Source organism: Sorex araneus, chromosome X (genome assembly GCF_027595985.1).
Source record: "Sorex araneus isolate mSorAra2 chromosome X, mSorAra2.pri, whole genome shotgun sequence".
Classification (NCBI taxonomy): Eukaryota; Metazoa; Chordata; class Mammalia; order Eulipotyphla; family Soricidae; genus Sorex; species Sorex araneus.
The window spans coordinates 331,229,993-331,256,256 of NC_073313.1; the positions used below are offsets into that span (position 1 = coordinate 331,229,993).

The 26,264-nt window shown below is 38.8% G+C and overlaps 2 protein-coding genes across 3 annotated transcripts in view; one reads left to right on the forward strand and one right to left on the reverse strand.

Annotated features, from left to right (window-relative positions):
* Positions 1-7,425: 7,425 nt before the first annotated feature.
* FBXO48 (F-box protein 48) lies at positions 7,426-13,533 on the reverse strand. Its single transcript, XM_055121332.1, is given in 4 exon segments — positions 7,426-7,662; positions 8,355-8,677; positions 10,105-10,213; positions 13,419-13,533. Coding segments are annotated over 2 exon segments (534 nt in total). The 5' UTR covers positions 8,652-8,677; positions 10,105-10,213; positions 13,419-13,533.
* A 1,018-nt stretch (positions 13,534-14,551) lies between these two features.
* The window catches only part of APLF (aprataxin and PNKP like factor), a 70,504-nt gene continuing 58,791 nt past the window's right edge, over positions 14,552-26,264 (forward strand). The window contains exon 1 of one of the 2 annotated variants that reach the window (XM_055121872.1): positions 14,552-14,872. Coding sequence is in view for 1 of the 2 variants with exons in the window: in XM_012932915.2 (XP_012788369.2) it covers positions 14,777-14,872 (96 nt within the window). In the remaining variant the exon portion in view is untranslated. The remainder of the gene's footprint in view (positions 14,873-26,264) is intronic. The other variant, XM_012932915.2, reaches the window with a different exon arrangement.

Genomic DNA, 26,264 nt, shown 5'->3' on the forward strand with positions numbered 1-26,264 from the left:
AATTAAAACAACTTTCTTCTTTCTCCATTTACCTGAATGTAGTAATGACAGTTATTTTTAAAGTTTTTGTCAGCAAAGCTCACTCAATCACTGTGTCTTTGGTTTTTCATTGTGTTTTTCTCTTTGCTTTTCAGTCTTTCAGTTCTGATTTTGGGCTTGCCTGTGATTTCTTGTTGATTTCACAGATACTGGATGTGAAATGCTCAGAAGTCCCTGGCAGTGGGTGGGTGTTGTTGAGTAGTGATGTTATCATTGACTTTTGCCAGTTGGAGGGGATTCGATCACCTTAGCCAAAAGGGTTAGCTGAAATGAGGTCTGAGCCCCTTTAATAAAGCCTCTAAGGGGTTTCAGCTGACATTCAATACGAGCATAATTTTATTGGATCCATATAGTACAACAGTTATTGTTTTAACTAAAAAAAAAGACACATAGGTACCAAATGTTTTTTAATGATAGTTTAGATAAGAGCAAATTATTTTATATAATTTGAAGTCTTATTTCTTTACATTTGATTTACAATATTTTCAGTGGTAGGGTTTTATACATATGGTGTTACCAGACCTTCCACTAGTGTCCCCTTCCCACCGTCATTGCCTCCACACCAACACCCCTTCTTTGGTAAACTTAGTTCTGGCTTACAGAACTGAGCTATTGTCTTTGACCATTTGCTATTCCCATGCTGTTTCTTTATATCTCTAATATGGGAGACAGCATTTTGTATCTGTCCCTCTTTGTCTGACTGCCTTCACTCAGCATGATAGCATCCCGTTCCATCCATATAGTGACAAATTGCATGATTTTGTTTTTCTTATAGCTGAGCAGTATTCCATTGTAGATATATACTAGAGTTTATTCAGTAATTTATTCTTGGACATTTAGGTTATTTCCAAGTCAAGGCTATTGTGAATAATTCTGCTAATGAACACAGAAGTAAAATTGTCATCTCAAAAATGTTTGGGGCCTTCAGGGTAAATGCCAAGAAATCAAATGGCTAAGTCTTACAGAAGCTTGATTCTTAATTTTTTGTTCAGTATCCTCATTGTTTCCCAAAATGGTTGAACGAGTTTATATTATCACCAACAGTGGATGAGAGTTCTTTTTATTTTTTTTTATCATATACACACCAACACTTGTTGTTCCTTTTGATGTGTGTCTGGTATGAAGTGATAGATACTCATTGTTTTGATTTGTATGCAATTTCTCCTTTTTAAAAGTGGAGGAAATACCTTTTAAAAAAGAAATTTACTTAGAGAAATGCGAGGGAAAAGCCAGAGAAAGGGGATATAAGGCTGTATGCTGAAGTTTATTGATGCAAATTTCAAGATGCCTGTCCTACATATCATCTCAAACCATCTTTGGTTTCAAGAGTTGGGGGTTTCTGCATTGTACTTATTGTTAATAGTTTCTCGTGGGAGGTTGAAGATAAATTCCAAAGGATAGATCTTTGTGGTGCCCATAGCCTGCTAGATATCCTGAAGGTATACTGGGGCATAAGGAGACCATGAAGTCACCATTGACCCTGCTGTATCTCCCCAGCACATGTAGTACAGCCCCCTGTGATGGAAAAATATTCTTGGTTGCTCCCATGCAAATTTTTACTTTCAGATTAGTTTTTGATTAATTTTAAAAGTACTTATTACATCCTATGCAACATGTGGGAGGTAGTGATAAACTAGATCATAAAATCAGTTTTCTCTACACAGCTACATGCAAAACAATGAACTCTGACCTGTCTAACTCCTGGTACAAAATTCAGATCAAAGTGGATTAAAGACCTCAATATCAGACATGAATCCATAAGGCACATGGAGAAAAATGTAGACAGAACCCTCCATGACATTGAAGCTAAAACCTTCTTTAAGGATGAAACACCACTGACCAAGCAAGTGGAAACAAACATAAACAAATGGGAATACATCAAACTAAGAAGCTTCTGCACTTCAAAAGAAACAGTGATCAAAATATAGAGAGAGGGGCTGGAGTGATAGCATAGCGGGTAGGGCATTTGCCTTGCACGAGGCCGACCCGGGTTCAAATCCCAGCATCCCATATGGTCCCCTGAGCACCGCCAGGAGTAATTCCTGAGTGCAGAGCCAGGAGTAACCCCTGTGCATTGCCAGGTGTAACCCAAAAACCAAAAAAAAATATAGAGAGAGCTCACAGAATGGGAAAGAATATTTATCCAATACCCATCTGACAAAGGATAAATATCCAGGATATACAAGACACTAGTAGAATTGTACAAGAAAAAACCTCCAACCCCATCAAAAAATGGGGAGAAGAAATGAACAAACGCTTCCTCAAAAAAGAAATACAAATGGCCAAAAGGCACATGAAAAAATGCTCCACATTGGTAATATCAGGGAGATGCAAATCAAAAGAGCAATGCGATACCATCTCACACCACAGAGACTGGCACACATTCAAAAGAACAAAAGCAATCAGTGCTGGTGTGGATGTGTGGGAAAAAGGATGCTCTTTCACTGTTGGTGGGAATGCCGACTGGTCCAGCTTTTCTGGAAAACAATATGGGCAGTCCTTCAAAAACTAGAAATTGAGCTTCCGTATGACCACGCAATACCACTTTTGGGAATACATCCCGAGGGTGGAAAAAGGACAGTAGAAATGACATCTGTACCTATATGTTCATTGCAGCACTGTTCACAACAGCCAGAAATCTGGAAACACCCCGAGAGCCTGAGAACAGATGACTGGTTAAAGAAACTTTGGTACATCTACACAATGGAATACTATGCAGCTGTTAGGAGAAGTGAAGTCATGAAATTTGCTTATAAGTGGATGGACATGGAGAGTATTATGTTAAGTAAAATGAGTCAGAAAGAGAGGTTCAGATATAGAATAACTGCACTCATTTGTGGAATATAAAATAACATAAGATGGACACCCAAGGACAGTAGATACAAGGGCCAGGAATATTGCCCCATAGTTGGAGGCCTGCCTCATGAGCTGGGGGAGAAGGCAGCTGGAATAAAGAAGGGATTACTACGTCAGTGATGGTTGGAGGAATTGTTCTGGATGGGAGATGTGTGCGGAAAGTAGATAATTAACCAAATAAGATAACCTCTCAGTATCTGTATTGCAGACCATAATGACTAAAAGTAAAGAAAGAGTATGGGCAAAATTGTCTGCCATGGAGGCAGGGGGAGGGTTGGAAGGGTGCATATACTGGGGAGATTGGTGATGGAGAATGTGCACTGGTGGACGGATGGGTGTTTGATCATTGCATGATTGAAATTCAAACATGAAAGCTTGTAACTGTATCTCATGGTGATTCAATAATAAAAAATTTAAAAAAGAAAAAAATCAGTTTTCTCATCCATGATTTGGAGATAGCAAACCCTGGTCCCTTTAAGTACAATGCTTGGTTTAGAGTAAGCACTGTTTGGCATTGTAATTAGTCAATTTTACTTATTATTGCTCAAACTTCATACATTTTAAGGCTTTGGTCTTTCATCTTCACTTTAAGTAAAAATATGTGATCTTTTCTCATTCTATTTCCCGATGTCATTACTTGTCATATTTTTGTTAGTATTATTAGGGCAATTAAAATTTAGAAAAAGATTACATATTAAAATAGAGTTAAAATTAAGGTGATTAGACATAAAATACATTTTTTCAAATTATGTTTACATATACATGAGTATTCCAAGGTCTGTGCTTGGCTAGCAGGTAGGGCGTTTGCCTTGCATGTGGCTAACCCGGGTTCGATTCCTCTTCCTCTCTCGGAGAGCCTGGCAAGCTAATGAGAGTATCTCACTCGCACGGCAGAGCCTGGCAAGCTCCCCATGGCATATTCAATATGCCAAAACAGTAACAACAAATCTCATAGTGGAGACGGTACTGGGGCCCGCTCGAGCAAATCGATGAGCAATGGGATGACAGTGATTCCAAGGTCTATATTCACTTACATTTTACTAATATTTTTTTTGTTTTAAAATTGTGCTATATATAAGTACAACTAAATAAAGGTTGCTGAACCATAATGCCCAAAAGTAGAGAGAGAGTAAGAGGGAAATTGTCTGCTACAGAGGCAGGGGGAGGGGTGGGATGGGTGTGGATGCTGGAGACATTGTTGGTGGAAAATGTGCACTGGAGAGATGGCTGTTTGATCATTGTATGACTGAAACTCAAACAGTAAAGCTTTGTAACTTTACTGCACAGTGATTCAATAAAAAAAAAAAGAGAGATTGCTGAGGGTTGGGTGTTGAAACATATGACTGAAATAGTCATGAGCTACTTTGCAACTGTGTATCTCATAATGATTTACTAAAGAAAATAAATAAAAGAAGCTGAGGTTTTTTTTTTAAATCTAAATCTTGGGGCTGGAGAGGTAGGACACTTGTTTTGCACACATCAACCTGGGTTTGATACCTAGCATCCAATATGGCCCTCCAGGAGTGATCCCTGAATACAGGAGTAAGCGCTGCTGGGTACTGTCCCCAAACAAACAATCCAGATGAACGGATTAAATACTTTGAAATTTCTTAAAACTCTAGTTTAATAATCTTTCCTCCTTTACAAGCTGTGTACATTTCACATGTATTTTATCTATGGGTGAGAGCACTCTTCCTTCCAGTTTACTCCGCCCACTCATGTTTTCAAATATTCATGGTTCAGACTGATAAATGTTTGGTTCATCCTAAACACGTGAAGTTTATCTTTAAGGTCCAAAACTTTCCTTTCCTTGTAAACTATGATCATAGTTTATAACTTACTATTTGGCTTTAAAAAATGCAATAGGACTGAAAAAAAGGGGGATTTTTTAAAAAAGGATTCTTTATATAATTTGAATAATAAAATTGACTGGGCAGAAGGAGAGGGACAGAGACAGAATCATCTCTCTCATATGTAGAATATAGAAAAAATAGTAAGGAAAAAACGAATGATCAAAGGCAACAGAAACTAAGAACTGGTCTACAGAACTGAGTTTAGGCAAGAGTGTGTGTGAGAGGACCCTGGGACAACGGTGGAGGGAATCAGACACGCTGGGGGAGGATGTGGTGTTGGAATATCATATGCATAAAATGCTGCCATTAACAGAATTATAAATCAAACAAAATAAAAAAAATTCTGACAGGGATGACCCAGTAATTAAAAATAAGTGATACTTTTCAGTTAAGCTAATTTTCAAATGTTTATTCAAAAAATTTTTAGAGAATAGGGATGAGAAGGACAGTGAAAGAAGGAAATTGAGGGGAGAAGTAAGGTGAGGAAGGGACGTAAAGAAGAGCAGGGGGCAGGGGGCCTCAGCTACACAGGTAATGTAGGGAAGTATATGCCAGCACCAATCCTACCATCAGTGGCAACTTTCCTCTACCTGTGTCTCTATGTTCCCTTCTACCCTCCCCATCTGCCACTTTGATAGCACCATTTTAAAATTTGGTTATAGTAGTTTGGGTAGGGAAGCAAATTAAAAAATAATCACAACAAGTATTTTTTTAAAAAAAATTTTATTAGTGAATCACCATGAGGTACAGTTACAGACTTACAAACTTTTGTGCATGTGTTTCAGTCATACAATGGTCGAGTACTCATCCCTCCCCCAGTGCCCATTCTGTACCACCAATGGTCCCAGCATCCCTCCCACCACCCCACCCCACCTTTGTGACAGGGCATTCCCTTTTGCTATCTCTCTCCTTTTGAGTGCACAACAAGTATTTTAATTTTATTTAGGCACCATGGTTTAAAACACAGTTGATAATAAAGATTCAGACATTCAATATTCGAGTGTCACAATCACCACAAGAGTGTCAAAGTACACTGTTTCAAAAAGCAAAAAAGTTTTAAAACAAAATATTTCTATTTTTTTAGCTTTTGAGAAGAGCATTATAATTATCCATAGCTTTAATATAAAGCATCACATATATCTTATAGATAGTGCATTGAATTCAACATAATCTTATCCACTGATCATACAGTAAAATATTTTTAACATACCTTCCTGGTAGAATTAAAACAAATAAAACACAATAACTTAAAAAATATTTAAGAAACACCTACTATATTTAGGTGTGAGAAACATAAATAAATACATGGTCCCTGCCATTTAGAATCTCACAGTTTAAAACGGGAGACAGACATAAAATTAAATGTGGCATGACAACCATGAGCATAGTACATACAAAACTATGGGAACATTTTAAAACCCAGATCAGAATGACTGGATGTAGTTTCCAGGTTTAGATGATTGGTTTTACAAAAGTGTGCCAACAGAGGATTGATGACATGCAATGAAGCACATTCCTATGAAGGGGATTGCTAAACAGTCTGATGATCTGTACTACCTAAACTTCAAGCCCCTTTTCCTCTGAGGACATTGGAGACAATCAACTCCTGCTTAATTCAAAAAAAGGGATTATGTATAGGGTAGGGCCCATATTTATGATATTTTCTTTAATAGGAAATTACCTATATTGATTAAGGAAATTACCCATATTGACACTTTTTACTCTGGTGTTGACCAGAATGAACAATTTGATATAGTCAGTACTATATCATTGACTTTTAAGGATAAGTACAAAAGATAAGTACAAAAGCTAAAAAAAGTTCCAATGAGCTTGAAAGGTATAAACTGACACAAAGTCGATATTTAGGAATCTCCTAAATATGAGGGATCCCTAACAGTATCTTTCTTTTAAATATGGGAAACACAAAAGGCTGTCTCCCGGGTTTTAATGGTCCTCCACACTAGATGGTGCTATAATGTCAGAAAGAAAATTTAGCTGAAAACCAGCATTCTCTGCTCCAAAATGTATATAAATAAAAATAAGGTGGCAGTTCTGATAGTAGTGGTCTAGAAATTTCCTATATATTTTTAGTCCCTAAGGACAAATCTAGATATGTTGACAAGTAAAGGGAATCTCACTCTTGTAAGTTTTACAACTCTGGTGAGATTAGTTTTAAACTAAATTAAAAGCATAATTTCTTAAAATAATGTCAATACTTGACAGTTCAATCTGATTCAATTGAAATGGAAGATTTAAGTACTAAAATATAAATTTATTTTAAATTTAAGCATATTTCTTTTAATCTTATTAGGTAGTTGTTTCAAATTCCTAGTTAAGTCTACTTAACGAATCTGTAAATCAGTTTTTGCAAATGGTACCCTGAATTTTTGAATTATCATTAAGCATTAAATGCTAAGTTCCCTTAATATCAAATATTATTAAAGTGCTAAAGTATACAAATATATTAAAGTAATATTTTATATCACCCTGTCACATATTATAGTATATAAATCACATTTCATGATTTTTCACAGCACAACAAAACTATAAAAATACTTTTTTCCAAAGTGCAAAATATAAACAAAGTTCAGTTTTGATAATACTTCTCTAGTTTTCTTTAAAATATTTCTTTAAAATAAAAATATTTCTTTAAAATATTAAATATTAAAAAGATGATTTAAAAAAATGAACAGATGTACTGTTGTAAACTGAGAGTTCTTAGTTTTAAATTCTTGAAGTCACAAAATTTGTTTGTGATTTTTTCCTATTGTCTTTGACATTCTGCTTCAAAAATTTCCCCCCATGTATCTGCATCCATCGGGCACATGATATTTTCTAATTGGCTATCAGGAGTGTAGTTGCTGTATTTGCCATTTTTCCATTCATTCTTCACTTTAGTCATCAGTAGTATATCCTGAAAGAAGTAAACCATCATTATTCAAGAGTGTTGTAGGTAGCTGGTTGGTGAGTTTATTTGAAATTAGAGAAATTGACTGACAGGGTTTTAAAAATGAAGTACTGGAGCCAGTGAGATAGTCCAGGGTTTAAGGCCATGCCTTGAGTACAGCCAACTCTGGTTCAATCTCCAGTAACAAATAATCCTGAGCAACACCAGGTGTGTCCTTGCAGGCCTCTGAGCAATGCTAGGGCAGAGGGGTAATCCTCAGGCTCTAGCACTGAACCACAGTGGGGCTGGCTAAGAATTGCCAGGAGGGATTCCTAGACTATCCCAAGTACTACTTGGGAGACCCCACTTTCATCCTCAAGAAAAAAGATTAAGTATTTACAACTGACATATACATATGCTAATAAATGTATACGTATGTGCACATAAAGTGAACCACAGAGTGCGAGGTAATTTTGGATAAGGCAGAGTAAAGTGAAGTAATCATATTCCTTCTGGTTGACAGAGGAAAATGACTTAGATCAGGAATTTAAAATTTGTAGGAGAATGGATGGAAGACAGTGATTTCTAGGAAAAGAATGGTAATTCATCTTGCATTCATATTCAAAGGCCAAAACATGGTCATCCTATATTCAATACCTACCTCTTGCAAGCAGAAAATAAAGTTGGTTCAATCTACTGCACAGTAAGATTAAACTTACCCTCCAGGAATAACCATTTTGTCTATTATTATCTCTGTCTTTTTGATCCACCAATATTAAGCAATGAGATTTCCATAAAAAATCAGTGTTTCTTATGATTTCATTCCACCTGTGGCATGTCTGTGAAGCTCTGAAGAAACTCTGAATGTCCAGCAGACTGAAAATTTTACAAGTAAGTTCTGGAGGCAGCACTTCAACAAAGTTGTATGTACTTTGTTCATTGTCCTCAGCATCTTTAGGGTTCAATTCTATGTCCGAAACTCCTAAATTACTATTACTGTTGGAGTTGTTCTGCATAGCTGTAAGTTATTTTTGTAAGTATCCTAAAAGGCAAGATTTAAACAGATTCAGTCTTTTCAGATCAGGCTATAAATCTTACTCAGAGCCAGATATATTCTGGTATGATTTAAATAATTTTAACTGTTATGACATGAGCTAAAATGAAATCAAAGATGCTTGCTATGTGCTCTTACATGTACTAACAGGGATAACATGTGCCATCTACATTCCTCCCTCAGTTTTACATGAATGTTACTCTACATAAGTAAATTTTCTTCTTTTAAAATGTAATTTTAGTAAACAAATTTGTTGCTAAGCATTTTTCTGTTTCCAGAGAACATATTTTTTAGAGAAAAAGGTACTCCACATAAGACTATTCTTTAAATTTAGTAGCAGAAATGACTATAGTGAGGACATACTTGATTCCAAATAGTTATTAAGAAAACTTTTGAAATAAATTTGATTTTGTAAAACTCCCGAATACTTATCTGTGGGAACTGAAGACTTGTCATTTAATCAAATGATTTCCTTTTAGTAATCATAATCATAATCATGGACTCTTAGTAGTATTAATTTATGTAAAATGTGTTTATTTACTTGTACCTAAATCGTAGGTGCTCACATTTGTTACAAATATTTAAAATAGACAAGAAACTGAGGTAGGGTTACAATGACAGTTTCAAATATTCAATTCAGCTATAAGATGAGTACATTAGATGTGACTTCTAGAAGCTCACCTACATGCATAGCTAATTGCAAATTAAAGAGAACAGTCTGGACTAATACTATAAACAATGTTATAATTTAGTACAGTATATGACTTAATGTGTTCAAGTCCAGTTTCAAGTATATAGTGTAGGCTTCTGAAATCACTTAAAAGTTTGGATCTATTTTTGCATACAAAGACGGATCACATTGATCTAAAAGTCAATTTATTACACCTTTCACTCCCTTTTAAAAAATTATAAAGTTATTCTCAATGTTTTATTACATCCAATATTCCAACACCAATCCCACCACCATTATGCTTTCTCATCACCATTATTTTCAATTTTCTCAACCACCACCCAGGAGTGATCCAATAGCAGGCCCTAGATAATTTATTTTATATTGCTTGTAATGAATAATTCGGTAAAAAGGTTCAAAAAAGATTTCCTTAGAAGAAAGTGTGTGAAAATTGTTTTATCTCATCCTGAAGCCATCAAGCCCTCATGTAACTAACCTGTTGTTACAGGTTAAGCCTTGTGTATTAATATTTTCTTAATCGAGATTGGTTGCCTTCCACTTTACATCCCATCTAATGTGGTGTGCTACTCCTGGTATACCAGTGGTGTAGAGTTTGATTCATGGCCACATGCTCCAGGAATTCTAAAATTCCTTTTTATAATTGAGTGGAAGGTTGAGATGTAGATAAATACTTCTTTGAACTCAGCTAAAGACATTTGCTTTTCTTTCTAGCTGTGCCTCTCACCTGTGTTTCTGGGTCAGTATGCTGCTCCCATTCATCATTTGCTTATTTCTGATCCATATGAGCTCTGGTGCTTAGAATTCAATTCCTGTATTTAACTTTTTCTTGAGAGCTTATAAAAGTAAGAAAAAAACACTGGTAAAAATAATATATTAGAAAGGAAGGTTGGGGTCACAATTAGTGGTTCTTAGGAATCACCTTAACCCCTGTACTATCTCTCCTGCCCTTCAAAGCAATATTACATGGTGAACCAAGAGCAAGTCTGCCACTATCTCTCCCTTTCTAGTTATTGATACAAACTAAAGCCAAATGGTCATATGACTGAAAAGAATGTCATCCTAGGAGAACATTATTATACACTTAAGGTTTATTATTTTTTATTCTGGAATGAAATGCTTCTGCCCACTTGTTTAAAAAATTGAAAATTGGGGCAGGAGACATAGTGTGGCTAACCCCACTTGGATTCCCAGCACTGTAAGGAGTGATATTTTTTTTTTCTTTTTTAAATTTATTTATTTTTAATTAGAGAATCACCGTGAGGGTACAGTTACAGATTTATACACTTTTGTGCTTATACTTCCCTCATACATAGTTTGGGAACCCATCACTTCACCAGTGCCCATTCTCCACCACCCGTAAACCCAGTGTCCCTCCCACCCTCCCCAATCCCATCTCCCCCCCACCCCACCCTGCCACTGTGGCAAGGCATTCCCTTCTGTTTTCTCTCTCTAATTAGCTGTTGTGGTTTGCAATAAAGGTGTTGAGTGGCCGCTGTGCTCAGTCTCTAGCCCTCATTCAGCCCGCAACTCCCTTCCCCCACATGGCCTTCGACTACAATGTAGTTGGTGATCGCTTCTCTGAGTTGACCTTTCCCCGGAACGTGAGGCCAGCCTCCAAGCCATGGAGTCAACCTCCTGGTACTTATTTCTACAGTTCTTGGGTGTTAGTCTCCCACTCTGTTATTCTATATACCCTAGATGAGTGCAATCTTTCTATGTCTGTCTCTCTCTTTCTGACTCATTTCACTCAGCATGAAACTTTTCATGCCCATCCACTTAACTACAAAATTCTTGACCTCCTTTTTTCTAACAGCTGCATAGTATTCCATTGTATAGATGTATCAAAGTTTCCTCAACCAGTCATCCGTTCTGGGGCATTCGGGTTTTTTCCAGATTCTGGCTATTGTAAACAGTGCTGCGATGAACATACATGTGCAGATGTTGTTTCGATTGTACTTTTTTGCCTCTCTGGGATATATTCCCAGCAGTGGTATTGCTGGGTCAAATGGGAATTCAATATCTAATTTTTTGAGAGTCGTCCAAATTGTTTTCCAGAAGGGCTGAACCAGTCGGCATTCCCACCAGCAGTGAAGAAGGGTCCCTTTCTCCCCACATCCTCTCCAGCAGCGGTTGCTTTTGTTCTTTTGGATGTGTGCTAGTCTCTGTGGTGTGAGGTGGTATCTCATGGTTGTTTTGATCTGCATCTCTCTGATGATTAGTGATGCAGAGCACTTTTTCATGTGCCTTTTGGCCATTCGTATTTCTTCCTTGGTAAAGTTTCTGTTCATTTCTTTGCCCCATTTTTTGACCCAAAAATCCATGGCCTTCATATATGCAAACAATGAGGCAGAGGAAAGGGACATGAAAAAAGCAATCCCATTCACAATCGTGCCCCAGAAAATCAGGTACCTCAGAATCAGCTTAACCAAGGAAGTAAAAGACCTTTACAAAGAAAACTACATAACGCTACTCCATGAAATCAAAGAGGACATGAGGAAATGGAAACATATACCCTGCTCGTGGATAGGGAGAATCAATGTTGTCAAAATGGCAATACTCCCTAAAGCATTATACAGATTCAATGCGATCCCTATAAATATACCCATGACATTCTTCAAAGAAATGGATCAAGCAATCCTAAAATTCATATGGAATAACAAACGTCCAAGGATAGCTAAAACAATTCTTGGGAAAAAGATGATGGGAGGCATCACCATCCCCAACCTCAAACTTTACTACAAAGCAGTAACAATTAAAACAGCATGGTACTGGAACAAAGGCAGAGCCGTAGACCAATGGAACAGGGTGGAATATCCCTACACACAACCCCAAATGTATGACCATCTAATCTTTGATAAGGGAGCAAGAGATGTGAAGTGGAGCAAGGAAAGCCTCTTTAACAAATGGTGCTGGCACAACTGGACAACCACATGCAAAAAAATGGGTTTAGACCTTGACCTGACACCATGCACAAAAGTCAGATCAAAATGGATTAAAGACCTCAACATTAGACCACAAACCATAAGGTACATTGAAGACAAGGTCGGCGAAACCCTCCACGATATTGAAGATAAAGGTATCTTCAAAGGTGACACGGAACTAAGCAATCTAGTAAAAACAGAGATCAACAAATGGGACTACATTAAACTAAAAAGCTTCTTTACCGCAAGAGATACAGTGACCAGAATACAAAGACTATCCACAGAATGGGAAAGGATATTTACACAATACCCATCAGATAAGGGGTTGATATCAATGGTATATAAAGCACTGGTTGAGCTCTACAAGAAGAAAACATCCAACCCCATGTAAGGAGTGATATTTTACACAAAGCAAGGAGAACAGAAGTCAATCTTGAGATCCATAGGGTAATGGTCCAAGGTCCTTGCACGCCTTCAAAAATTGAAAATGATCCAGCAATTCCACACCTTGATCTCTCATATACATCAGATATGAGATTCCACACCTTGATCTCTCATATATATCTGATGTATATGAGAGATCAAGGTGTGGAATTGCTGGATCATATATATGACATATATCTCATATATATGATAAATATGTATCTCAAGAACACAAAACATTTATTTGTAAAGATTTATGTATACCTTTGCTCACTGTAGCTCTAGTTACAAGGTTCTAGATGCAGAACTTTTCAACCCCCAAACAGATAAGTAGAGAAGCTGTGGTATAAATACACAATGGAATACTCTCAACTATAAGAAAAAGATAAAATCTTGCATTTTGCTACAACGTGGAGAGAACTAAGGGGTGTCGGGCTAAGCAATCTATATCAGAAGGCAGAAGATAAATACCAGAGGATCTTGCTCATATTGGGGCATATAAAGACACAAAGCAACGGAATAGGCAATATTCAATGGAAACAAACTCTTGACAACAGAACTGAGGTTACTGAGCAGGATGGGTAGATAGAGTGAGCTGTGGTGGGAAAGAAGGGGTCTGATAAGAAGGGACCTAAGCACAGTGGCAGGTGTGGCACAGTAACACTTTAAGCCTATAGAATATAAACCATATTACCTTTTAAAAAAACAATAACGGGGGGGTGTGAAATTGGGAAATAGCTCCAAGGTTTGGAGCATGTGAAGTCTAGAGTTTGAGCACTCTCAATTTCACAGGATGTAGCGCTGGTAACTCTTTCCCCCGGCACCACCATCGATCTCCAGGCTGCTCAAATCTTGCTTGGGAACTGAGCTGAATAATAATAATAATTTAAAAAATCAATAAAACTTCGCCAAATCAAAACTCTGTTATTAGAGTTATTCCGCTTCGGGCAGATCCGGACCTTTGGATTTTGAACAGTAAGCAGGAGATGGACTCAGAGAAGTCCTTGCTGAAGTTCTTGAAATCTAAACTTTCTTTTAAGTCCAGTATTGCCTGAAAGCCTAGAAGACAACACTTCTGTGTTCATTTTTATTTGTCCACATAACTTTGTTGAATTACCTGTCCAGTTGGGTTAGTGCAGACCGAGGGTCTCGCGCCACCCGGTGCTCAGGGAGCCCCCCCCCCCGTCGCACCCACCCGGTGCTCAAGGAGTCCCCAGCCGCGTCCAGAACTCACAGATGGGAAAAAAATGGCCTCAAGTGCTATTTGAGCGACTCTCCTTGAAAGCATCTCTCACAGGTTGTTGCAGTCCGAGTCCAAGGAACATCTTGCATTGCCGAAAAGTCAGTAACAACTATCAGCACAGAGAGTCATCGCGGCTCTCTACCCACCACGGAGTGAAGACGGCGGGAGGAGGGTCGTTCAGGCTGTGCGGGTCGCCAAGCGCACCCGCTGCAGCGATCAGAAGCTTCTAGACATCGGTCCTTAAGTAATCGCTGGGGCACTCCCAAATCCTGTGAATTTCGAATCCGCCCCTCTTTGTCGAAACCCCGCCTCCTCTAGCCACGCCGTGCCTACGCAATCGTGCGCAGGCGCAGGAAGACAGGAGCGCGCACCGTCCTCTGGGATTGGTAGTTTTTCGCTTCTGTAAGCGACGCTAAATAGGGAGCGGAGGACTACAAGGTCCGGCGTCCACCAGACTGGGTGGACGGTGAGAAGGGCGGGGTGGGGTGGGGGGGGAAGATGAGGTAGCGAAACTAAACCCGGGCTTTTACCGACACCTTTTGAGGCGGCGTGAGGGGGGAATCCCTGGTTGCGTCATTGGCCCGGGTGAAGAGGCGGGGCTCGGACCCCCACCTGGACCCCCTGGACCCCCACCCAACAGCTCGGCAGTGACCCCTGCTCCGCCAGGACGCGAGTTGCCCGATCAGCCAGTGCTCCCCCGTGTCTGCCCGTGTTTTTCGGGGGCCTGCGTAGGGCCCTGTGCGTGCCGGTGGAGAGTGGAAACGGCCGCCCGGACCGTGTCCTCGTGAAGGGGCCTAATCCTTGCCGGCATGTCGGGGGGCTTCGAGTTGCAGCCGCGGGACGGCGGCCCCCGGCTCGCCCTGGCGCCCGGGGAGACGGTGATCGGCCGCGGGCCGCTGCTGGGAGTAAGTGTGGCGGGGGCTCGGCGGGCCCGGAGAGCGGCGCGAGGACCTTGCTGGCTCCCGAGGTCCTCCTCCCGTCCTGGCTGCCCGGAGTTCGGAAGTTTGGGGACAGCACGTTTTCCGGCCAGTTTTACTCAGTTCACAGACGTTTCCTTAAGTTGCCTTGGCCAAGCACGGATTTATGCTTCTGTCCTCAGTAGAATCTGCAGGGACTCCCATGGTCCTGTGTCCAAACCCCACATGTTTTAGGAATGCACATACGCAGAGTGGTCCTTAACATTTGAAGTGTAGGCAAAGGGAAAATTTGTTAGTTTGATTTAGTTTTAGTTTTTGTTTTTCGAAGAATAGTGGCCTCCAGGATTGAGGATACTGCTTCTTGGGCGGACACGCCTAATTGTTTTCAGTAGGCTGTGGCTTTCCCCAGAAGAAGTTTGCCAGCCCGTGAGCGTGTGCTTTTTCCCTCGGACAATTTATTTTAAGCTTTTGGTCTCTTGCTGCAATGCCTGGACCCGAATCTTTGGTAATAGGGTTTATGTTTGTTTGTTTTTAGGTCACACCCAGCGGTGCGTAGGGCTTATTAATGACTCAGCGCTGCCCAGGATCACCCCTGGCTAGTGCCAAGGATAGAACCCTTGCAAGGCAAGCGCCCTGCCTGCCTCCGGCCCCTGTATGGATCCTTAACATTTTATTTTTGCGTTGTGTGTTTCACTCTCACAGCAGCAGCAGTGGAGGTCTCTTGGTGCTGGGGACCATGCAGTGCAAGGGATCATCTTGGAACTCCCTTGTGCAAAACTTAGCACACTATTAAAGGGCCAGGGGACACTTTGAGCTGTGTCCCCTGGCCCTTTAATAGTTTTACTTTTTGAAGTAAGTTACTTAAGTTACTTTTTAAAGTACGTAAATTTAAATCATAGTATTAGTTAAACCTTATGTATTGGGTAGTTTCCAGGCATACATATTAGAACTTTACAAATTTTACAAATACAAATTTTACAAATACAAATAGTATTAAAACCCTAGTCTGGAATGCCTTACGGTAGAGCAGTTGCCTTATGTGTCAGAGACCCTCGGTTTGATCTTGGGACCACTCACTAAACAAATAACAGCACACAATTACAAAGCCTGCAAATGAGGTATTTTTGTCCCCTATTCAGATAAGAAAATTGAGTCACAGTTTGGACACGACTAGGACTTAAGCTTTTAGCCTTCTTGCGTTCTGAAATTGTTTCTAAATACATATTTGTTTCCTTTCTTTTTGAAAAATAGGAGCCACACTCAGAGGTTGCCAGGATGGAACTGGACTAAGAAGGTAGATTAGGGCCACTTAGTTTCAGATGTGGACCTGAGGTTTCAGTGCTTGTGCCTGAAGTGCTGAGTCAAGCTCTGGAAGTCACCCAGAGGTGCTGAGGGAGTGGGGTGTGGTGCCAGGCTTGTGCTACACCCATTTGAGTCATACTCTTATCCTTCCATGTTTTCCTTAACACTCGCTCTATCCTGTTTGGTGGCCGGTTTGTGCAGTGCATCTTGTGGGCACTATTGGGGCTTAGACAGATGAGTGAGAGATGTGTTTGCTCTTTAGTTCTCTCTGGGATTGTCCAGTCCTGTTTCAGTAAGTTAATACCAGGAAAAATGAGTGTGGACTATTAACATTGGTTCACAGTGTCTAAATGAAAATAGAAAAGGAAAAGTGTTGGGGGGGAAGAAAAAAGAGAAAAAAAGAAAAGGAAAAGTGGTTCAAGGTTGTGATGTGAGTGTGTGTGTGTGTTGATTGAGGTTATTCAGAATGTTGAGTTCTGCTTTTCATATTCTTCTTGGGCAAATCAGTAAATAGCATCTTGTTGATTACCAACTTTCACAAATATTTAAAGGAACTGCCTTGTCAGTTTGCTTTCTCTTTTTCTAAAAATATTTTTTAGAAATTTAACAGAGGGGCAGAGTGATAGTAAAATGGACATGGTGCTTGCCCACTAGCCAACCCCAGGTTCGATCTCCTGACACCTGCCAGGAGTTATCCCTGAGCACAGAGCCAGGAGTAAGTCCTGAGCACCACCATGTGTAGTTGTAGTCCCTTTCCTTAGTTGTAACTTGATTTTTGTGTTATAGATTTGTTATAACAAAGCAAAATGAGCCGAGCTAGTTGAGATTCTGTTTTTTTAAAAATGATTAGAATAGGAAATATATTATCTGATCATTTTGCTTTGGCTTTTCACAAAATCATTCAGACTTGAGTTTCTGTTGCTCAGTTTGACAGGGGAACAATGACAGATACAATTATAAGGGATATACTAAATATGCTGAAGAAAACATTGGAAAGACACACAGATCATCTTGAGGGTTTTTAAAAGGCTTTATGGCTGGCAGATACACTTGTTTCTTCTTTGTAGTGACTTAAACCAACATAAAATTTGCAGTGACAAATAATAGCAGTTTCAGTGAGTTTGTGTTTGCTTATTGATTTTTTTCTATTAGTGTGAGAGCAAATATTTAGTTGTGAGAAAATTGAAGATCTCTGTAAATTCCTGTTTCATCCAAAATGCTGGATGAACACAGGACACTTTTGGTAACAGCACAGTGGAGTTTAATTTCTTTATGCCAGCAGTTTCAGTATAAACTACATCAGCTTAGCCACAATCTTTGTTACTTGGTTCTGATAGTTTTCAGGATCCTGTGATCAGTTCAGAAGTTTTCCAACATGATTGTTATCCAAATCCTGAGAAAAATTTACAGGGATTTATCCTAATTGCAAATTATTGTATGGTTTCATTAAATAATGTTATTGAAGTAAGAATCTCAATGGAGAAGGGATTAGTAGGTGTCTGGGACTAAGGAAGTGGGGGAAGCAGTAGGGAATCCTAATTCTCTGCCTCTATACCTCAAGACAGCACAGGAGGGTTTTTTTAAAATTTATTTTAATGATGATGGCAAGGTTTTGTGTCTCAGCTGTATCAATGTCTGGGAAGTACCTTTGGGCCAAATTATTATTATTATTATTATTATTATTATTATTATTATTATTATTATTATTTTGCTTTTTGGGTCACACCCGGTGATGCACAGGGGTTATTCCTGGTTCATGCACTCAGGAATTATTCCTTGGTGGTGCTTGAGGGATCATATGGGATGCTGGGAATTGAACCCAGGTCGACAGCGTGCAAGGCAAACACCCTACCCGCTGTGCTATCACTTCAGCCCCAAATTATTTTGGTTTTGTAATTAAAGTTGATTGAATTTTCAATGAAAACTACTGTTCTGATTTCTTTTAAGGCTGGTGGGCCAAACTGCACTGTGCATAGGGCTTACTCCTGGCTACTGGCTCAGGACATTTCTGGTGCTTAAGGAATCATTTGCTGTTTCGAGACTCAAACAAGCGTCTTGTCTATCTCTCTGGATCCTGTTCTGCTTTCAAATGTTCCTTTTTTCTGTTTTGATAGCAGAGATGGTATAACACATTTCCTTTATCACATAGTTTCCTCCTAGACAACTGGATACCACCAAATATCTAGTGTGGCATAAGTAAAGGTTTAAAGCATTTAAACCAGACTGCTTTTAATTAAAAGGAGAGACCACCAGTTGAATGGGAATTGTTACTTATTCTAGTGTCTAGCTTCCTTAACTGGATGTAGCCTTGTAACTAAATGTGGGGATTTTTAAAAAATAAATTTCTTTATGGTTTATTCTCAATAAATGTTTGATTTGTATAACTACTTTATAGGATGTCTATACTCAGGATCATGTAAAAATTTCCTGGGCAAGAAAGGGATCACAAGTGAAAACGTTTTAGAAGCACTGCTGTAGAGTAGACCCCTCAGTTGGTGTTAGTTCACCTCTTCTAAGTTTACACAAAATAACTTCATCAAGCATACACAAAGTAACCTGTTGCAGATTGGCAACTGTATTCTTCCTACTGGTTGCATAATCAAGCTGCTGTCCTGTTTGGTTGGCTCTAGTTTCTTCCTAGTTTCCTCCTTTTCCCTCGGAATATGCTGAGTTTTGTCCTCTCCCTTTTTATTGACCCTAAAACACGTCCTTTAGTACATGACCTTATCCTCCCGATTGAGTCACAGCCAGGCACTCTGCCAAACTGTTAAGAGCCGGTTTGTAACTTAGGTGTCAAAAGGACATCCCAGAGTTTTGAAGTGTATTTAAACATAGTGAAGAAACCATACTCCACCAATTACTCAAGTGTAACATTTTCACTATTTTTTTGACTGTTAAATTAGTTAATTAAAATAATTGGGTGGGAAGGAGGGGTTCTGATGGAGTTCATCCTGGCACAGCCCTTTGACCACTAGAAGTTGCAGGACCCATGGGCACACTCCAGGTCCTGTCTTCTCTGGGAACTTGGCTGTTGCTGGGGAAACCTTACATGTTTAGAGAATAGCATAGATTAATAGGCCTTGTAATTGATGGCAACTGATGGCTTGGGACATGGGAAGCAGACATCTTTGGGTGTCAGCAATACTTCAACCTTGCCTCTACCTTAGAGCTTTAAGGCCAGAAGCTTCTTCCTAGCCATAAACAGTTCTTATCCTCCCCCACCATCTGTTTACTAGTGCCCTGGGCACATTTCTTCAACCTCTGCTTAACCATTGCCTGTGACTTCGCGGTTATGTCCCTTGTGGGTGATTTTGATGTGGTCATGTTGCTCACATGAAACTTTCAGCATCTGTTGCCCTAGATTCATGGGATCATCTTCACATTTCTAGGGTCTCTATGGCCGCAGGACGGCTACAGGGTTTGTCTGACCAAGTGAACGCTTGAAGGTTCTGCGATTTGAAAGTGTCTGGCATGATGGTTAATTGGTTAAGGGCTAAGTTGGCTTGAGGGTTAATCACATGCAGTGATTTTCATTCTCATTGTTTTTAAAATATAATTATTAGGCTTCTTTTTAAAAGTGAAGCAGTTATTCACAATGAAATTGAACAAGAATTCTCATGTAACCTTTGCCTGAGCAAATGCACAGCCTCTCCCTCTGACCCATATAATTGACCCATTATCACGGTCCCATATTGCAGAGGTGTAGTTGATAATAACACTGGGGTGTCATTATTGTCCAAAGTTCGTTGTGTATTCTAGGGTTAACTCAGTCTGTACTTGACTAATGCAGATGTGTGTAATGACACACAACTACCATTTCCTCACAGGGAAAGTTTAATCTTTCATTTTACCAGTTGTATCATTAATCTTTTTCCCAGATTACTACACAGTTGTTCATTATATCTATAGTTTTCCCTTTCCCAGATTTTCATACATTTGGAATCATATAGATTCCATTCAGATTGACTTCTTTGACTTAGATAGTAACACGTATCTAAGCTTTGTCTCACCACAACTGTGTAGCAGTTAGTAGTATTTCATTGTGTGCGTTTACCAGTCTGTCCATTCCCCTGTTTGATAACTTGATTACAAGGATAACTTGATTGCTTACAATTTTTCATTCTTGTGAATAAGGCTGTTGTACACATTTGTGTGCAAGTTTTTATGTAGATATTATTTTTTTATAAAAATAAAATACAAATAAGTGCAATTGCTAGAATACCTGGTAAAGGAATGTTTGATTTTGTCAGAAGTTGCAGCTGCCTTCTACACTTGTACCATTTTCATTCCCTTCATCAGCGAAGAGTTCCTACTGTTCCATATCTGTTTTAGAAATGGGTGTGGTCAGTTTAGATTTTGGGTGGTCGGGGGCCAAAGTACAGTGGGCAGGGCATTTTCCTTGCATGCTGCCAGCCCGGGTTGGATTTCCGGCATTGCATATGGTCCCCGGAGTAATTCCTGAGTTCAGAGCCAGGAGTAACCTTTGGGTATCACCAATTGTGGCCCAAGAAAAAGAAGGAAATAAAGAAACAAACAAAATACAAAACAAACCTAACCCCCCAAAATCAGTATCTTTAGATTTCTGGTAATTTTGATGTATATGCGTGTGTTGATGTGACTCTATATTAATGAGTTGCTTTATGTGCATCCATCCCTTTATTTGATCTCCTTTCTCTGGTAATTTGATTCTCTAAATAGTTCCTGGGTATTATAAAAAGCTCTGCAGGGCTGGAGTGATAGCACCGCAGGTAGGGTGTTTGCCTTGCAAGTGGTCGACCTGGGTTCAATTCCCAGTATCCCATATGGTCCCCTGAGCACCGCCAGGAGTAATTCCTGAGTGTATGAGCCAGGAGTAACCACTGTGCATCGCTGGGTGTGACCCAAAAAGAAAATAAATAAATAAATAAATAAAAATGATCCTTTGTGAAACCAATTGAATCTGACATTGAAACACAGAATTAGAAAGCTTGACACTGAATAGGTCATTAAGAAATATTCTCTGAACCAAACTTTTGATTTTTCTGAGTTTCAGATATATTTCGATTCAGTTCCATCTCCCTAAGTTCTTTATATATGTTTTTTCATTATGTTGTCCCTCTCGTACTCTGTTATGGATGATGACGATGTTCTCACATTTGTATAGCATTTGCTTATTCATGCCAAACAGATTGGATGAGTTGATTTTTTTTTTTTGATGCATCAGTTCAGCATAAATACTGTCTGTTAACTATCACTTCAGCAGCTTTGAATTCAGAGCTTAGAAAGCATTGACTTATTTTTAAAATCTGAGTGATTGATGTTCAGATAAACCATTAGTATTATTAGTATAAATATTAGTAATACTAATATTATTAGTACTATTAGTATTGGAGTATTACTATTGTAGATTAAATAGGTATTTGTGAAGTTGCATGATAGCTTAACAGTTTATACTGTTACTCTCATGAGAAAGTATATTCACAATTTTGAAGGTCACTCCTTTATCTTGTATATTAATAATTTTTAAAAGCAGCTTATAAACTGGAGTGTTCCTGGAAGAAATCCTCTCACCAAAATCAGTTAAACTTGTCCTCATTTTATTATTTTTTCCAGAGGGGTCTCCCTAACAGAGTTCAGTAGGTGCAGGGCCTAGTCCCTGCAATTCTCAGCACCTGAGCCTGATGCTTCAAGGCTAGGGGTTAGGGCTCATCAGCAATGGGAGGTGGTCTGCTGGGGTCTAGTGGTGCTGGGGCCACTGGGGTTGCAGTGGGGTGCTGGTGGGAATAGAACTGGAGTCCATGTGCGTGCAAGGTAACTGATAGTGCTGATAACTCTGAGTGCTCACCCAGCTCTAGGCTTTTCTTATCATCAGAAATTGAAATTTGTTACAGTCCAAGTGGAGTAACATTAATACCATCTGTTACCTGACCTTTGCTCTGTTGCGCTGTAAGAGTATTGTACTAATGACTGTACTCTGGTCTGTATTCTATTCTGATACTAGGGAGTTCTTTAGATAAGAACTGATAGTAATCAGTCTATTGTATTTTGTTCTGAGTCATAGATTTTACTTACTTGCACCCTCCCTTCCCCCAAGTTTGTGGTAATAATTTTGCATAAATTTTGCGTAGTTTCCATGCTACTTCTTTATGTTTATGCATTTTCTTACAGTGCAGACTCAGTTCCTCAGTTCCATACCAGATGATTTTGTTTTGTTTTCCATGAAAATATGAATTTTCCAATTTTGTGTGTTATTGATAGAACAAAATGAATAATTTTGTGTAAAATACCATAAATTTCAAAATAGTGTATGTCAGATTTTTATTATTATGCAGTTCATACTAAAAAAAAATTGCCTCTTATGTTTTTAGAAATCAGGCTAAATGGGACCATTGAATTCATGAGCTGTATATGACTATAATACTCAGAAATATATCTAGGAAGATATTTTAAGAAAAATTATGTTTTTTAAAGTAAATAATATATGAAGACAAAAAATGAAAGTACCATTCTGTTCTACCTATTTTTATATCCAGTAGCTGTTTTGCTTTTGTTCAGGTCTGTTTTTATATTTTTAGCATTTGGAAAATGATAAATAGGTCAGAACCCTTGATTCAAAACATCTATGCACTTTTGCTAGAAGCATAAGAAAATCTTCATTTTCTTTGACTTCAGTAAGTACCAAAAATAGATAGTTGGAAAATGTCACAAAATAGTTCTTTTATATATTTTCATCTTTTCTTCTGCTACAAACCATGTCTTTAATACAGAGAAAAGACTTATATGTACATCACAATACATGAAATATTCAACTCGAAGCCAGAAAATCAAAGGTAAATGATCCACATTGTATCAATACAAAGGTAATATGGAAACAGACAGCCTTGTCCCATTTAAGAAACAATATTCAGCATTAAAGTATAAAAGAGTTTTTCTGTAATATCTGAAAAAGAGTTGCTTTCATCTTAGCTGTTGCTAACACAGCATAGAGTGATTTTCACGGTTTCGTTCAGGTTGTCTTCTCTTCAGGGTTTCTTTCCCAAGCTCTTGCTATTCTCTGTTCTTTTATTTTTTTTTTTTAATATTAAAACGTTAGTTTTTGTGCAGTTCTTTTAAAATTTTTTTCTTTTGGTTTTTAGGCCACACCTGGTGGTGCTCAGGACTTACTTGTGGATTATTTGTTACATTCTGCCCTCAGGGACCCCTCTTGGCAAATTTGTGGGAATTTATGGGATAAGGACTTTGAAGCTGGGTTGGCCACATGCAAGGCACAACAGCCCTATCCATTGTCCTATCTCTCCACCTCCCCTGTGAAGTTCATTTAATATTAAAAGTTCTTACATTTGCATACCCTATACTCAGTCAATAACTACACTGGCACTTAGAAAATTGTGGGTTTCCCCCTCCCCATATTATTTATTTTACATTTTTGGCATTCTGTTATAAAATGACAGTTTTTTTCCTCCAGCCATAGTACTAGCTTCTTGATTTTAGATTTTTAATTTATAGACTTGTGTGTAATCACAAAAAATATTAATATTCTACATTAATTTTTTTACTAAAAAATTAGTATTAAAAATTAGGATCCAATTAAATACTAGTATTGAGCTATTCTATACTTAGATTCATTTCTTTTTTTTGTATTGTTAAAAAGTTTTAATCACATGGATTTACTTATATATTAACAGAAAATATATAATGATTACTTTTATAATGTGAATTTTTAATTGTAACATTTTTGACCATTTCTTTTTTTTTAATTTAATTAATTTATTTATTTTTAATTAGTGAATCACCATGAGGGCACATTTACAGATTTATACACTTTTGTGCTTATGCTTCCCTCATACAAAGTTCGGGAACCCATCCCTTCACCAGTGCCCATTCTCCACCACCAGTAAACCCAGCATCCCTCCCACCCTCCCCAATCCCATCTCCCCCCACCCCACCCTGCCACTGTGGCAGGGCATTCCCTTCTGTTCTCTCTCTCTAATTAGCTGTTGTGGTTTGCAATAAAGGTGTTGAGTGGCCACTGTGCTCAGTCTCTAGCCCTCATTCAGCCCGCAACTCCCTTCCCCCACATGGCCTTCGCCTAGATTATAGTTGGTGATCCCTTCTCTGAGTTGTCCTTTCCCCAGAATGTGAGGCCAGCCTCCAAGCCATGGAGTCAACCTCCTGGTACTTATTTCTACAATTCTTGGGTGTTAGTCTCCCACTCTGTTATTCTATATACCTTAGATGAGTGCAATCTTTCTATGTCTGTCTCTCTCTTTCTGACTCATTTCACTCAGCATGAAACTTTTCATGCCCATCCACTTAAATAAAAAATTCATGACCTCCTTTTTTCTAACAGCTGCATAGTATTCCATTGTATAGATGTACCAAAGTTTCTTCAGCCAGTCATCCGTCCTAGGGCATTCGGGTTTTTTCCAGATTCTGGCTATTGTAAACAGTGCTGCGATGAACATACATGTGCAGATGTTGTTTCGATTATACTTTTTTGCCTCTCTGGGATATATTCCCAGCAGTGGTATTGCTGGGTCAAATGGGAGCTCAACCTCTAATTTTTTGAGAATCGTCCATATTGTTTTCCAGAAGGGCTGAACCAGTTGGCATTCCCACCAGCAGTGTAGAAGGGTCCTTTTCTCCCCACATCCTCTCCAACAGCGGTTGCTTTTGTTCTTTTGGATGTGTGCTAGTCTCTGTGGTGTGAGGTGGTATCTCGTGGTTGTTTTGATCTGCATCTCTGATGATTAGTGATGTAGAGCACTTTTTCATGTGCCTTTTGGCCATTCGTATTTCTTCCTTGGTAAAGTTTCTGTTCATTTCTTCGCCCCATTTTTTGATGGGGTTGGATGTTTTCTTCTTGTAGAGTTCAACCTGTGCTTTATATACCATTGATATCAACCCCTTATCTGATGGGTATTGTGTAAATATCCTTTCCCATTCTGTGGATAGTCTTTGGATTCTGGTCACTGTATTTCTTGCGGTGCAGAAGCTTTTTAGTTTAATGTAGTCCCATTTGTTGATCTCTGTTTTTACTAGATTGCTTAGTTCTGTGTCACCTTTGAAGATACCTTTATCTTCAATATCGTGGAGGGTTTTGCCGACCTTGTCTTCAATGTACCTTATGGTTTGTGGTTGAATGTTGAGGTCTTTAATCCATTTTGATCTGACTTTTGTGCATGGTGTCCGGTTAGATTCATTTTTTAAAATTTATATGTAAACATTAAAAATTCCATTGAGATCTAATATTGAATCTTTTGTGGGGTGTGTGGGGAGCACCCAGCAGCACTAAGGGGGGCTATTCCTAGCTCTGTGTTCAGAGTTGAGCCCTGCTAGTGCTCAGGTGACCATAGGTGATGGAGGGGATTGAACTGGGTTTGCCACATGCAAGACAAGCACCTTACCCACTGTACAATATGCTGGCTTCGAATCAACTCTTTAGATTAAAGAACTCCTTTCTAATCAAGAGCTAGTCTGTCTTTCACGACGTCAGTGCTTTGGGGAGCCAAAGTCAGTTTTCATGGAATATCCATAATTTTCATTTGACAACTTCCACATAATAAAATCCAGATTGAACATTTTGGAGAGAATATTCCATAGATGACTTGAGCTTAAAGTTGTTCCTCCAGAAGCCCAAGTGTCAGTTTCTCCTGTTGGTGGTATTTGAGCACTTGGGGAAAGTGGGGCCTGTCAGACGTCCAGTGAACCATTCCCTGTGCTTGATTCATCCTTTGGCAGGTTGACTCACCTCTGATCTGTCATTTCAGACTTAACAGATATTCTGTTTTCCATCAAGCTGTTATTTGCTTACCCTGTACTGAGTCAGTAACTACATTGTTACTTAGAAAATTGTGTTTTTTTCCCCTATATTATTTATTTTACATTTATTGGCATTCTATTATAAAATGATAGTCTTTTCCTCCAACCATAGTCTTGGCTTCTTTCTTGATTTCAGTATGAATTCATGGATTATTTGTTATATTCTGTCACTGTCACTGTCATCCCGTTGCTCATCGATGTGTTTGAACGGGCACCAGTAACGTCTCTCATTGAGAGACTTATTGTTACTGTTTTTGGCATATCCATTACACATGGG